Below are 13873 nucleotides of genomic sequence, written 5' to 3'. Positions count from 1 at the left end.
GGAATAGAGTTCCATGTACTGTCTATGGAATAGAGTTCCATGTAGTCATGGCTCTATGTAGTACTGTGGAATAGAGTTCCATGTAGTCATGGCTCTATGTGGTACTGTGGAATAGAGTTCCATGTAGTCATGGCTCTATGTAGTACTGTGGAATAGAGCTCCATGTAGTCATGGCTCTATGTAGTACTGTGGAATAGAGTTCCATGTAGTCATGGCTCTATGTAGTACTGTGGAATAGAGTTCCATGTAGTCATGGCTCTATGTAGTACTGTGGAATAGAGTTCCATGTAGTCATGTCTCTATGTAGTACTGTGGAATAGAGTTCCATGTAGTCATGGCTCTATGTAGTACTGTGGAATAGAGTTCCATGTAGTCATGTCTCTATGTAGTACTGTGGAATAGAGTTCCATGTAGTCATGGCTCTATGTAGTACTGTGGAATAGAGTTCCATGTAGTCATGGCTCTATGTAGTACTGTGGAATAGAGTTCCATGTAGTCATGGCTCTATATAGTACTGTGGAATAGAGTTCCATGTAGTCATGGCTCTATGTAGTACTGTGGAATAGAGTTCCATGTAGTCATGGCTCTATGTAGTACTGTGGAATAGAGTTCCATGTAATCATGGCTCTATGTAGTACTGTGGAATAGAGTTCCATGTAGTCATGGCTCTATGTAGTACTATGGAATAGAGTTCCATGTAGTCATGGCTCTATGTAGTACTATGGAATAGAGTTCCATGTAGTCATGGCTCTATGTAGTACTGTGCAATAGAGTTCCATGTAGTCATGGCTCTATGTAGTACTGTGCGCCTCCCATAGTCTGTTCTGGACTTGGGGACTGTGAAGAGACCTCTGGTGGCATGTCCTGTGGGGTATGCATGGGTGTCTGAGCTGTGTGCCAGTAGTTTAGACACACAGCTTGGTTCATTCAACATGTCAATACCTCTCATAAATAAAGTAGTGATGAAGTCAATCTCTCCTCCACTTTCAGCCAGGAGAGATTGACATGCATATTATTAATATTAGCTCTCTATGTACATCCAAGGGCCAGCCGTGATGCCCTGTTCTGGGCCAATTGCAATTTTCCTCAGTCCTTTTATGTGGCACCTGACCACACGACTGAACAGTGCTTCAAAACTAGGGCCTGTAGGACCTGCCTTGTTGATAGTGTTGATAAGAAGGTAGAAACTAGGGCCTGTAGGACCTGCCTTGTTGATAGTGTTGTTAAGAAGGTAGAAACTAGGGCCTGTAGGACCTGCCTTGTTGATAGTGTTGTTAAGAATGTAGAAACTAGGGCCTGTAGGACCTGCCTTGTTGATAGTGTTGTTAAGAATGTAGAAACTAGGGCCTGTAGGACCTGCCTTGTTGATAGTGTTGTTAAGAAGGTAGAAACTAGGGCCTGTAGGACCTGCCTTGTTGACAGTGCAGTTAAGGCAGAGCAGCGCTTTATTATGGACAGACTTCTCCCCATCTTAGCTACTGTTGCATCAATATGTTTTGACCATGACAATTTACAATCCAGGGTTACTCCAAGCAGTTTAGTCATCCCAACTTGCTCAATTTCCACATTATTTATTACAAGATTTAGTTGAGGTTTAGGATTTAGTGAATGATTTGTCCCAAATACAATGCTTTTAGTTTTTGAAATATTTAGGACTAACTTATTCCTTGCCACCCATTCTGAAACTAACTGCTGCTCTTTGTAAAGTGTTGCAGTCATTTCAGTCGCTGTAATAGCTGACGTGTGTTGGGTCATCCGTATACATAGAAACTTTGGCCTTATTCAAAGTTAGTGGCATGTCATTAGTAAAAATTGAAAAAAGCAAGGGGCCTAGACAGCTGCCCTGGGGAATTCCTGATTCTAACTGGATTACATTGGAGAGGCTTCCATTATAGAACACCCTCTGTGTTCTGTTGGACAAGTAACTCTTTAACTCTTTATCCACATTACAGCAGGGGGTGTAAAGCCATAACACATAAGTATTTCCAGCAGCAGACGATGATTAATAATGTCAAAAGCTTCACTGAAGTCTAACAAGACAGCCCCCACAGTCATTTTATCATCAATTTCTCTCAGCCAATCATCAGTCATGGGTGTAAGTGCTGTGCTTGCTGAATGTCCTTCTCTATAAGCATGCTGAAAGTCTGTTGTCAATTTGTTTACTGGGAAATAGCATTGTATCTGGTCAAACACAATTGTTTCCAAAAGTTTCCTAAGGGATGGTAACAGGCTGATTTTGTCGGCTATTTGAGCCAGTAAAGAGGGCTTTACTATTCTTAGGTAGCTGAATGACTTCAGCTTCCCTCCAGGCCTGACTGAGGGCACACACTTTCTAGTAGGCTTATATTGAAGATGTGGCAATATCGTCTGCTAATATCCTCAGTAATTTTACATCCAGATTGTCAGACCCCGGTGGCTTGTCATTGTTGATAGACTATTTTTTCACCTCTTCCACACTGACTTTACGGAATTCAAAGTACAATTCTTGTCTTTCATAATTTGGTCAGATATACTTGGATGTGTAGTGTCAGCGTTTGTTGCTGGCATGTCATCCCTGAGTTTGCTTATCTTGACAATGAAAAAGTCATTAAAGTAGTTGGCAATATCAGTGGGCTTTGTGATAAATGAGCCATCTGATTCAATGAATGAACGAGCCGAGTTGGCTTTTTTTCCCAAAATTTAATTTAAGGTGCCCCAAAACGTTTTACTATCATTCTTTATATAATTTATCTTTGCTTCATAGTGTAGTTTATTTTTTATTTAGTTTAGTCACATGATTTCTTAATTTGCAGTATGTTTGCCAATCAGCTGAGATGCCAGAATTTTTGCCTCATCCCTCTCAACCATACAATTTTTAAATTGCAGTGTCTGGTTGCTCCTCATTACACACCACAGACCAGCAGCGTCTGGTTGCTCCTCATTACACACCACAGACCAGCAGCGTCTGGTTGCTCCTCATTACACACCACAGACCAGCAAATATTCTCATCATCATCAACATATTAATCACTACAAAACATCATTGCAGGCAGGCAATTCGTAGCCAATGATTTATAGTATATTTATTTTTGTCAGGATATGTTATACTTCTATTTGATTAGATTTGTATTTATTTTATGTTTTGATTTGTTGGCTTTACTTTTTAGTCCAGTCTCCTGGGTCAGTAACCATCCAGTCCCCTGGGTCAGTAACCGTCCAGTCCCCTGGGTCAGTAACCGTCCAGTCCCCTGGGTCAGTAACCGTCCAGTCCCCTGGGTCAGTAACAGTCCAGTCCCCTGGGTCAGCAACCATCCAGTCCCCTGGGTCAGTAACCATCCAGTCCCCTGGGTCAGTAACCATCCAGTCCCATGGGTCAGTAACCATCCAGTCCCCTGGGTCAGTAACAGTCCAGTCCCCTGGGCCAGTAACAGTCCAGTCCCCTGGGCCAGTAACAGTCCAGTCCCCTGGGTCAGTAACCGTCCAGTCCCCTGGGCCAGTAACAGTCCAGTCCCCTGGGTCAGTAACCGTCCAGTCCCCTGGGCCAGTAACAGTCCAGTCCCCTGGGTTAGTAACAGTCCAGTCCCCTGGGCCAGTAACAGTCCAGTCCCATGGGCCAGTAACAGTCCAGTCCCCTGGGTCAGTAACCGTCCAGTCCCCTGGGTCAGTAACCGTCCAGTCCCCTGGGTCAGTAACCATCCAGTCCCCTGGATCAGTAACCGTCCAGTCCCCTGGGCCAGTAACAGTCCAGTCCCCTGGGCCAGTAACAGTCCAGTCCCCTGGGTCAGTAACCATCCAGTCCCCTGGATCAGTAACCATCCAGTCCCCTGTGTCAGTAACCGTCCAGTCCCCTGGGCCAGTAACAGTCCAGTCCCATGGGTCAGTAACCGTCCAGTCCCCTGGGTCAGTAACCGTCCAGTCGCCTGGATCAATAACCGTCCAGTCCCCTGGGCCAGTAACAGTCCAGTCCCCTGGGTCAGTAACCATCCAGTCCCCTGGGTCAGTAACAGTCCAGTCCCCTGGGTCAGTAACCATCCAGTCCCCTGGGTCAGTAACAGTCCAGTCCCCTGGGTCAGTAACCATCCTGTCCCCTGGATCAGCAACCATCCAGTCCCCTGGGTCAGTAACCATCCTGTCCCCTGGATCAGCAACCATCCAGTCCCCTGGGTCAGCAACCATCCAGTCCCCTGGGTCAGTAACAGTCCAGTCCCCTGGGTCAGTAACCATCCAGTCCCCTGGGTCAGTAACAGTCCAGTCCCCTGGGTCAGTAACCATCCTGTCCCCATGGATCAGTAACCATCCAGTTCCCTGGGTCAGTAACCATCCAGTCCCCTGGGTCAGCAACCTTCCAGTACCCTGGGTCAGCAACCGTCCAGTCCCCTGGGTCAGCAACCTTCCAGTACCCTGGGTCAGCAACCTTCCAGTCCCCTGGGTCAGTAACCATCCTGTCCCCTGGGTCAGCAACCATCCAGTCCCCTGCCGTGCATCAACTGAACTGACTGTTTCCTTCCTTCGACAAACAGAACAGCAGTTACATCAGATCTTTCTTATTGGACTTAATGAGTTGTTTGACTAATGAGTCTACTCTTAGACGTTGTAAAACTGCTAATGGTGACATGTTGGCTTCATTGACTCAGGGTCCTGTTACTTTTGGACCGAGATAGAAACTACTGTATGTCTAATTAACAGAATGCACCGAGATAGAAACTACTGTATGTCTAATTAACAGAATGCACCGAGATAGAAACTACTGTATGTCTAATTAACAGAATGCACCGAGATAGAAACTACTGTATGTCTAATTAACAGAATGCACCGAGATAGAAACTACTGTATGTCTAATTAACAGAATGCACCGAGATAGAAACTACTGTATGTCTAATTAACAGAATGCACCGAGATAGAAACTACTGCATGTGGAATTAAGAGAATGCACCGAGATAGAAACTACTGTATGTCTAATTAACAGAATGCACCGAGATAGAAACTACTGTATGTCTAATTAAGAGAATGCACTGAGATAGAAACTACTGCATGTCGAATTAAGAGAATGCACTGAGATAGAAACTACTGTATGTGGAATTAAGAATGCAAGATAGAAACTACTGTATGTCTAATTAACAGAATGCACCGAGATAGAAACTACTGTATGTCTAATTAACAGAATGCACCGAGATAGAAACTACTGCATGTGGAATTAAGAGAATGCACCGAGATAGAAACTACTGTATGTCTAATTAACAGAATGCACCGAGATAGAAACTACTGTATGTCTAATTAAGAGAATGCACTGAGATAGAAACTACTGCATGTCGAATTAAGAGAATGCACTGAGATAGAAACTACTGTATGTCTAATTAAGAGAATGCACTGAGATAGAAACTACTGTATGTCTAATTAAGAGAATGCACTGAGATAGAAACTACTGTATGTCTAATTAACAGAATGCACTGAGATAGAAACTACTGTATGTCTAATTAAGAGAATGCACTGAGATAGAAACTACTGTATGTCTAATTAAGACACCGAGATAGAAACTACTGTATGTCTAATTAACAGAATGCACCGAGATAGAAACTACTGTATGTCTAATTAACAGAATGCACTGAGATAGAAACTACTGTATGTCTAATTAACAGAATGCACTGAGATAGAAACTACTGTATGTCTAATTAACAGAATGCACTGAGATGTCTGACAGAACAGAACGCAATAAATAGCAGGACAACTATAACAGGGTTGTTACACAATTTGCTTTGGACCTTCTTTTTTCACAGACTGCTATGCATAGAAACACTGTATGTCTAATTAACAGAATGCACAGATAGAAACTACTGTACGCCTAATTAACAGAACACACACATAGAAACTACTGTATGTCTAATTAACAGAATGCACTGACATAGAAACACTGTATGTCAACAACACACACACACATACAAACTACTGTATGTCTAACACAACAGAATGCACAGACACAAACTACTGTACACAATTAACAGAATGCACTGACATAGAAACACTGTACAACACACACACACATACAAACATACTGTACGCCTAATTAACACAATGCACACACACACACACACAGGACACAACACACACACACACACACACACACACACACACACACACACACACACACACACACACATACTGACACGCCAACACACACACACACACACACACACACACACACACACACTGACACACACAACACACACACACACACACACACACACACACACACACACACACACACACACACACATACTGACACGCCAACACACACACACACACACACACACACACACACACACACACACACACACACACACATACACACACACACATACTGACACGCCAACACACACACACACACACACACACACACACACACACACACACACACACACACACACACACACACACACACACACACACACACACACACATACTGACACGCCAACACACACACACACACACACACACACACACACACACACACACACACACACATACTGACACGCCAACACACACACACACACTGACACACGCACACACACACACACACACACACACACACACACACATACTGACACGCCAACACACACACACACACACACACACACACACACACACACACACACACACACACACACACACACACACACACACATACTGACACGCCAACACACACACACACACACACACACACACACACACACACACACACGCCAACACACACACACACATACTGACACGCCAACACACACACACACACACATAACACTTTGTATTCAGGACATAAAGTTAAATCCTTTGCCACATTTTGTGTCGTATTTACTTTAACACCTTATTGCAAACAGGATGTAAGTTTTGGAAAATGTTTATTCTGTACAAGCTTCCTTCTTTTCACTCTGTCATTTAGGTTAGTATTGTGGAGTAACTACAAGGTCGTTGATCCATCCTCAGTTGTCTCCTATCACAGCCATTAAACTCTGTCATTTAGGTTAGTATTGTAGAGTAACTACAAGGTCGTTGATCCATCCTCAGTTGTCTCCTATCACAGCCATTAAACTCTGTCATTTAGGTTAGTATTGTAGAGTAACTACAAGGTCGTTGATCCATCCTCAGTTGTCTCCTATCACAGCCATTAAACTCTGTCATTTAGGTTAGTATTGTGGAGTAACTACAAGGTCGTTGATCCATCCTCAGTTGTCTCCTGTCACAGCCATTAAACTCTAACTGTTTCATTGTCACCATTGACCTCATGGTACAATCCCTGAGAGGTTTCCTTCCTCTCTGGCAACTGAGTTAGGAAGGATCGCCTGTATCTTTGTAGTGACAGGGTGTATTGATAACGTGCCATTAATAACTTCACTATGCTCAAAGGGATATTCAATGTCTGTTTTTAATTTGTACCCATCTCCCAAAAGGTGTCCTTTTCGAAACATTGGAATTACCTCTCTGGTCTTTGTGGTTGAATCTGTGTTTGAAATGAGGGACTGAGAGGCCTTAAAGATAAGTGTATGTGTGGGGTAAAGAGATAAAAAAATATAATGTTAATTAAACACTTGTTGCGCACAGACTGAGTCCACGCAACTTATTATGTGACTTGTTCAGCACATTTTTACTCCTGAACTGATTTAGGCCCCCTTACCATAACAAAGGGGTTGAATACTGATTGACTCGAGACATTTCAGCTTCTCATTTTTTATTAGCCTAATTTGTAAAAAATAAAAATAAATATCTCAAGATGTAATTCCACTTGACATTAAGGGGTATTGTGATGTCATTAAGGCTATTGTGATGTCATTAAGGGGTATTGTGATGTCATTAAGGGGTATTGTGTTTAGGCCAGTGACAAAACATCTCAATGTAATCCATTTTAAACTCAGGCTTTAACACAACAATGTGAAAAAAGTCAAAGGGTGTGAATACTCTCTGAATATGTACATATTACCTCAACCACCTCGTACCCCTGCACAATGTCTCGGTACCCCAACCTACATGTACATATTACCTCAACCACCTCGTACCCCTGCACAATGTCTCGGTACCCCTACCTACATGTACATATTACCTCAACCACCTCGTACCCCTGCACAATGTCTCGGTACCTACATGTACATATTACCTTAACCACCTCGTACCCCTGCACAATGTCTCGGTACCCCAACCTACATGTACATATTACCTCAACCACCTCGTACCCCTGCACAATGTCTCGGTACCCCTACATGTACATATTACCTACATGTACACAATGTCTCGGTTACCTACATGTACATATTACCTTAACCACCTCGTACCCCTGCACAATGTCTCGGTACCCCAACCTACATGTACATATTACCTCAACCACCTCGTACCCCTGCACAATGTCTCGGTACCTACATGTACATATTACCTTAACCACCTCGTACCCCTGCATAATGTCTCGGTACCCTACCCCTACCTACATGTACATATTACCTTAACCACCTCGTACCCCTGCACAATGTCTCGGTACCCCAACCTACATGTACATATTACCTCAACCACCTCGTACCCCTGCACAATGTCTCGGTACCTACATGTACATATTACCTTAACCACCTCGTACCCCTGCACAATGTCTCGGTACCCCAACCTACATGTACATATTACCTCAACTAATTCGTACCCCTGCACAATGTCTCGGTACCCCTACCTACATGTACATATTACCTTAACCACCTCGTACCCCTGCATAATGTCTCGGTACCCCAACCTACATGTACATATTACCTCAACTAATTCGTACCCCTGCACAATGTCTCGGTACCCCTACCTACATGTACATATTACCTTAACCACCTCGTACCCCTGCACAATGTCTCGGTACCCCTACCTACATGTACATATTACCTCAACCACCTCGTACCCCTGCATAATGTCTCGGTACCCCTACCTACATGTACATACTACCTCAACCACCTCGTACCCCTGCATAATGTCTCGGTACCCCTACCTACATGTACATACTACCTCAACCACCTCGTACCCCTGCATAATGTCACAATACTCCACTAGTCTGTTTCACTACCATTCCCTGGATCCAATACTCCACTAGTCTGTTTCACTACCATTCCCTGGATCCAATACTCTACTAGTCTGTCTCACTACCATTCCCTGGATCCAATACTCCACTAGTCTGTTTCACTACCATTCCCTGGATCCAATACTCCACTAGTCTGTTTCACTACCATTCCCTGGATCCAATACTCCACTAGTCTGTTTATCTCCATTCCCTGGATCCAATACTCCACTAGTCTGTTTCACTACCATTCCCTGGATCCAATACTCCACTAGTCTGTTTATCTCCATTTCATCTTTTGGTTTTATGGCGTATGGGACAGGTCTTGCTTTGAAGCATTTTTGGCTTGCTGTGTGATTTCATGGTCAGTTTAACTGTTATGTCCTTCATACTGCCAAGTTCTCCTTTGAACACATCCGCGTGTATCCTCAATATCCCTTGTAGGTTTGTGTCATCTTTTACAACCATGTGAATTTCCTGCCAAGTTTAGTTAGATTTTTTCCAGCCATGTGCATCCTAGCAAAGCTGCATGGTTGCCTTTCACGATGTAGAGTGGTAGCTTTACCTTCTGTTTGTTGAGCTCTCCTGTAACAACCACACTTCCTCTCACTGTAACAATCACACTTCCTCTCACTGTAACAATCACACTTCCTCTCACTGTAACAATCACACTTCCTCTCACTGTAACGATCACACTTCCTCTCACTGTAACAATCACACTTCCTCTCACTGTAACAATCACGCTTCCTCTCACTGTAACAACCACACTTCCTCTCACTGTAACAATCACACTTCCTCTCACTGTAACGATCACACTTCCTCTCACTGTAACAATCACACTTCCTCTCACTGTAACAACCACACTTCCTCTCACTGTAACAACCACACTTCCTCTCACTGTAACAACCACACTTCCTCTCACTGTAACAACCACACTTCCTCTCACTGTAACAATCACACTTCCTCTCACTGTAACAATCACACTTCCTCTCACTGTAACAATCACACTTCCTCTCACTGTAACAACCACACTTCCTCTCACTGTAACAATCACACTTCCTCTCACTGTAACAATCACACTTCCTCTCACTGTAACAACCACACTTCCTCTCACTGTAACAATCACACTTCCTCTCACTGTAACAATCACACTTCCTCTCACTGTAACAATCACACTTCCTCTCACTGTAACAATCACACTTCCTCTCACTGTAACAACCACACTTCCTCTCACTGTAACAATCACACTTCCTCTCACTGTAACAATCACACTTCCTCTCACTGTAACACCACACTTCCTCTCACTGTAACAACCACACTTCCTCTCACTGTAACAACCACACTTCCTCTCACTGTAACAACCACACTTCCTCTCACTGTAACAACCACACTTCCTCTCACTGTAAGTAAGCATTTCCCTGTAAGGTCACCTATTGGTTAGAGTCTGTAAGTAAGCATTTCCCTGTAAGGTCACCTATTGGTTAGAGTCTGTAAGTAAGCATTCCACTGTAAGGTCACCTATTGGTTAGAGTCTGTAAGTAAGCATTTCCCTGTAAGGTCACCTATTAGTTAGAGTCTGTAAGTAAGCATTCCACTGTAAGGTCACCTATTGGTTAGAGCCTGTAAGAAAGCATTTCACTGTAAGGTCACCTATTAGTTAGAGTCTGTAAGTAAGCATTCCACTGTAAGGTCACCTATTGGTTAGAGCCTGTAAGGAAGCATTCCACTGTAAGGTCACCTATTGGTTAGAGCCTGTAAGAAAGCATTTCACTGTAAGGTCACCTATTGGTTAGAACCTGTAAGTAAGCATTCCACTGTAAGGTCACCTATTGGTTAGAGCCTGTAAGTAAGCATTCCACTGTAAGGTCACCTATTGGTTAGAGCCTGTAAGAAAGCATTTCACTGTCAGGTCACCTATTGGTTAGAGTCTGTAAGGAAGCATTCCACTGTAAGGTCACCTATTGGTTAGAGTCTGTAAGTAAGCATTCCACTGTAAGGTCACCTATTGGTTAGAGCCTGTAAGGAAGCATTCCACTGTCAGGTCACCTATTGGTTAGAGCCTGTAAGTAAGCATTCCACTGTAAGGTCACCTATTGGTTAGAGTCACATGACAAATATACTTTGATTTGATTTCACTGGAACTTATTTCACCGGTGTTTTCAGCGTCGTCTCTGTGGGCTGTGGGCTGTGGGCTGTGGGCTGTGGGCTGTGGGCTGTGGGCTGTGGGCTGTGGCGTGAGAGGTGATGTTCCTTTCTCCTTTGTGTACAGCCTCAAGACGGCAAAGACGTGGATAAAGATAAAGACAAAGACGAGGATAAAGATAAAGACAAAGACGTGGATAAAGATAAAGACAAAGACGAGGATAAAGATAAAGACAAAGACGAGGATAAAGATAAAGACAAAGACGAGGATAAAGACAAAGACGAGGATAAAGATAAAGACAAAGACGAGGATAAAGATAAAGACAAAGACGAGGATAAAGATAAAGACAAAGACGTGGATAAAGATAAAGACAAAGACGAGGATAAAGATAAAGACAAAGATGAGGATAAAGATAAAGACAAAGACGAGGATAAAGATAAAGACAAAGACGAGGATAAAGATAAAGACAAAGACGAGGATAAAGATAAAGACAAAGACGTGGATAAAGATAAAGACAAAGACGAGGATAAAGATAAAGACAAAGACGTGGATAAAGATAAAGACAAAGACGTGGTCCTTCTGTAGCTCAGTTGGTAGAGCATGCCGCTTGTAACGCCAGGGTAGTGGGTTCGATTCCCGGGACCACCCATACGTAGAATGTATGCACACATGACTGTAAGTCGCTTTGGATAAAAGCGTCTGCTAAATGGCATATATTATATATTATTATTATTATATTATATAAAGACAAAGACGTGGATAAAGATAAAGACAAAGACGAGGATAAAGATAAAGACAAAGACGAGGATAAAGATAAAGACAAAGACGAGGATAAAGATAAAGACAAAGACGTGGATAAAGATAAAGACAAAGACGTGGATAAAGATAAAGACAAAGACGAGGATAAAGATAAAGACAAAGACGAGGATAAAGATAAAGACAAAGACGTGGATAAAGATAAAGACAAAGACGAGGATGAAGATAAAGACAAAGACGTGGATAAAGATAAAGACAAAGACGAGGATAAAGATAAAGACAAAGACGTGGATAAAGATAAAGACAAAGACGTGGATAACGATAAAGACAAAGATGTGGATAAAGATAAAGACAAAGACGTGGATAAAGATAAAGACAAAGACGAGGATAAAGATAAAGACAAAGACGAGGATAAAGATAAAGACAAAGACGAGGATAAAGATAAAGACAAAGACGTGGATAAAGATCAAGACAAAGTCGTGGATAAAGATAAAGACAAAGACGAGGATAAAGATAAAGACAAAGACGAGGATAAAGATAAAGACAAAGACGAGGATAAAGATAAAGACAAAGACGAGGATAAAGATAAAGACAAAGACGTGGATAAAGATAAAGACAAAGACGAGGATAAAGATAAAGACAAAGACATAAAGATAAAGACAAAGACGAGGATAAAGACAAAGACAAAGACAATAAAGATAAAGACAAAGACGGATAAAGATAAAGACAAAGACGAGGATAAAGACAAAGACAAAGACGAGGATAAAGATAAAGACAAAGACGAGGATAAAGATAAAGACAAAGACGAGGATAAAGATAAAGACAAAGACGAGGATAAAGATAAAGACAAAGACGAGGATAAAGATAAACACAAAGACGTGGATAAAGATCAAGACAAAGTCGTGGATAAAGATAAAGACAAAGACGAGGATAAAGATAAAGACAAAGACGAGGATAAAGATAAAGACAAAGACGAGGGTAAAGATAAAGACAAAGACGAGGATAAAGATAAAGACAAAGACGAGGATAAAGATAAAGACAAAGACGTGGATAAAGATAAAGACAAAGACGAGGATAAAGATAAAGACAAAGACGAGGATAAAGATAAAGACAAAGACGTGGATAAAGACAAAGACAAAGACGAGGATAAAGATAAAGACAAAGACGAGGATAAAGATAAAGACAAAGACGAGGATAAAGACAAAGACGAGGATAAAGATAAAGACAAAGACGAGGATAAAGATAAAGACAAAGACGTGGATAAAGATAAAGACAAAGACGTGGATAAAGATAAAGACAAAGACGAGGATAAAGACAAAGACAAAGACGTGGATAAAGACAAAGACAAAGACGAGGATGCTCCAGTGCTGCGTTTCCGTCCAGTAGCGGTGTCACCCAGAATCCGTATCCATTGTCTGAAATGGACAAAACATGCAAAGATTCTTCCCCTTCAGACAAGGTGTCACTTTGTTCATCCTCTGCGCGCTTCATGTTATGCACTGTCCTTTTTTGTTACATGTGCCCTAAAGGGACAAGCTAGACTATCAATACACAATAGCACCCTTTTCCCTTATGGGCTCTGGTCAAAAGTAGTGCACTACATAGGGGAATAGGATGCCGTGTGGGACAACAGACCCGTTCTCCTATTACTGTCCTACTGGGTTCAATTAAAACAGGGAACAGAAGGAAAGAGAACTCTCATGTTTCCTTAGGTGTTCTGGTCAAGGTAGGACGGAGCTACACACACACACACACACACACACACACACACACACACACACACACACACACACACACACACACACACACACACACACACACACACACACACACACACACACACACACACACACACACATACACACACACACACACACACACACACACACACACACACACACACACACACACACACACACACACACACACACACA

At 42.5% G+C, this 13873-nt stretch overlaps 1 protein-coding gene across 1 annotated transcript; it reads left to right on the top strand.

The window, feature by feature from the left end:
- Positions 1-8596: 8596 nt before the first annotated feature.
- LOC127912218 (protein starmaker-like) lies at positions 8597-13479 on the top strand. The gene is made up of 5 exons (XM_052481134.1): positions 8597-8620; positions 11310-11756; positions 11966-12538; positions 12797-13343; positions 13469-13479. The coding sequence occupies exons 1-5, from the start codon at positions 8597-8599 to the stop codon at positions 13477-13479; spliced, it is 1602 nt and encodes a 533-aa protein (XP_052337094.1).
- The last annotated feature ends 394 nt before the right edge of the window (positions 13480-13873 follow it).

Source organism: Oncorhynchus keta, chromosome 26 (assembly GCF_023373465.1).
Source record: "Oncorhynchus keta strain PuntledgeMale-10-30-2019 chromosome 26, Oket_V2, whole genome shotgun sequence".
Lineage (NCBI taxonomy): Eukaryota > Metazoa > Chordata > Actinopteri > Salmoniformes > Salmonidae > Oncorhynchus > Oncorhynchus keta.
The sequence above is the reverse complement of the archived record's forward strand: the minus strand, read 5'-3'. Positions and strand labels throughout refer to the sequence as shown.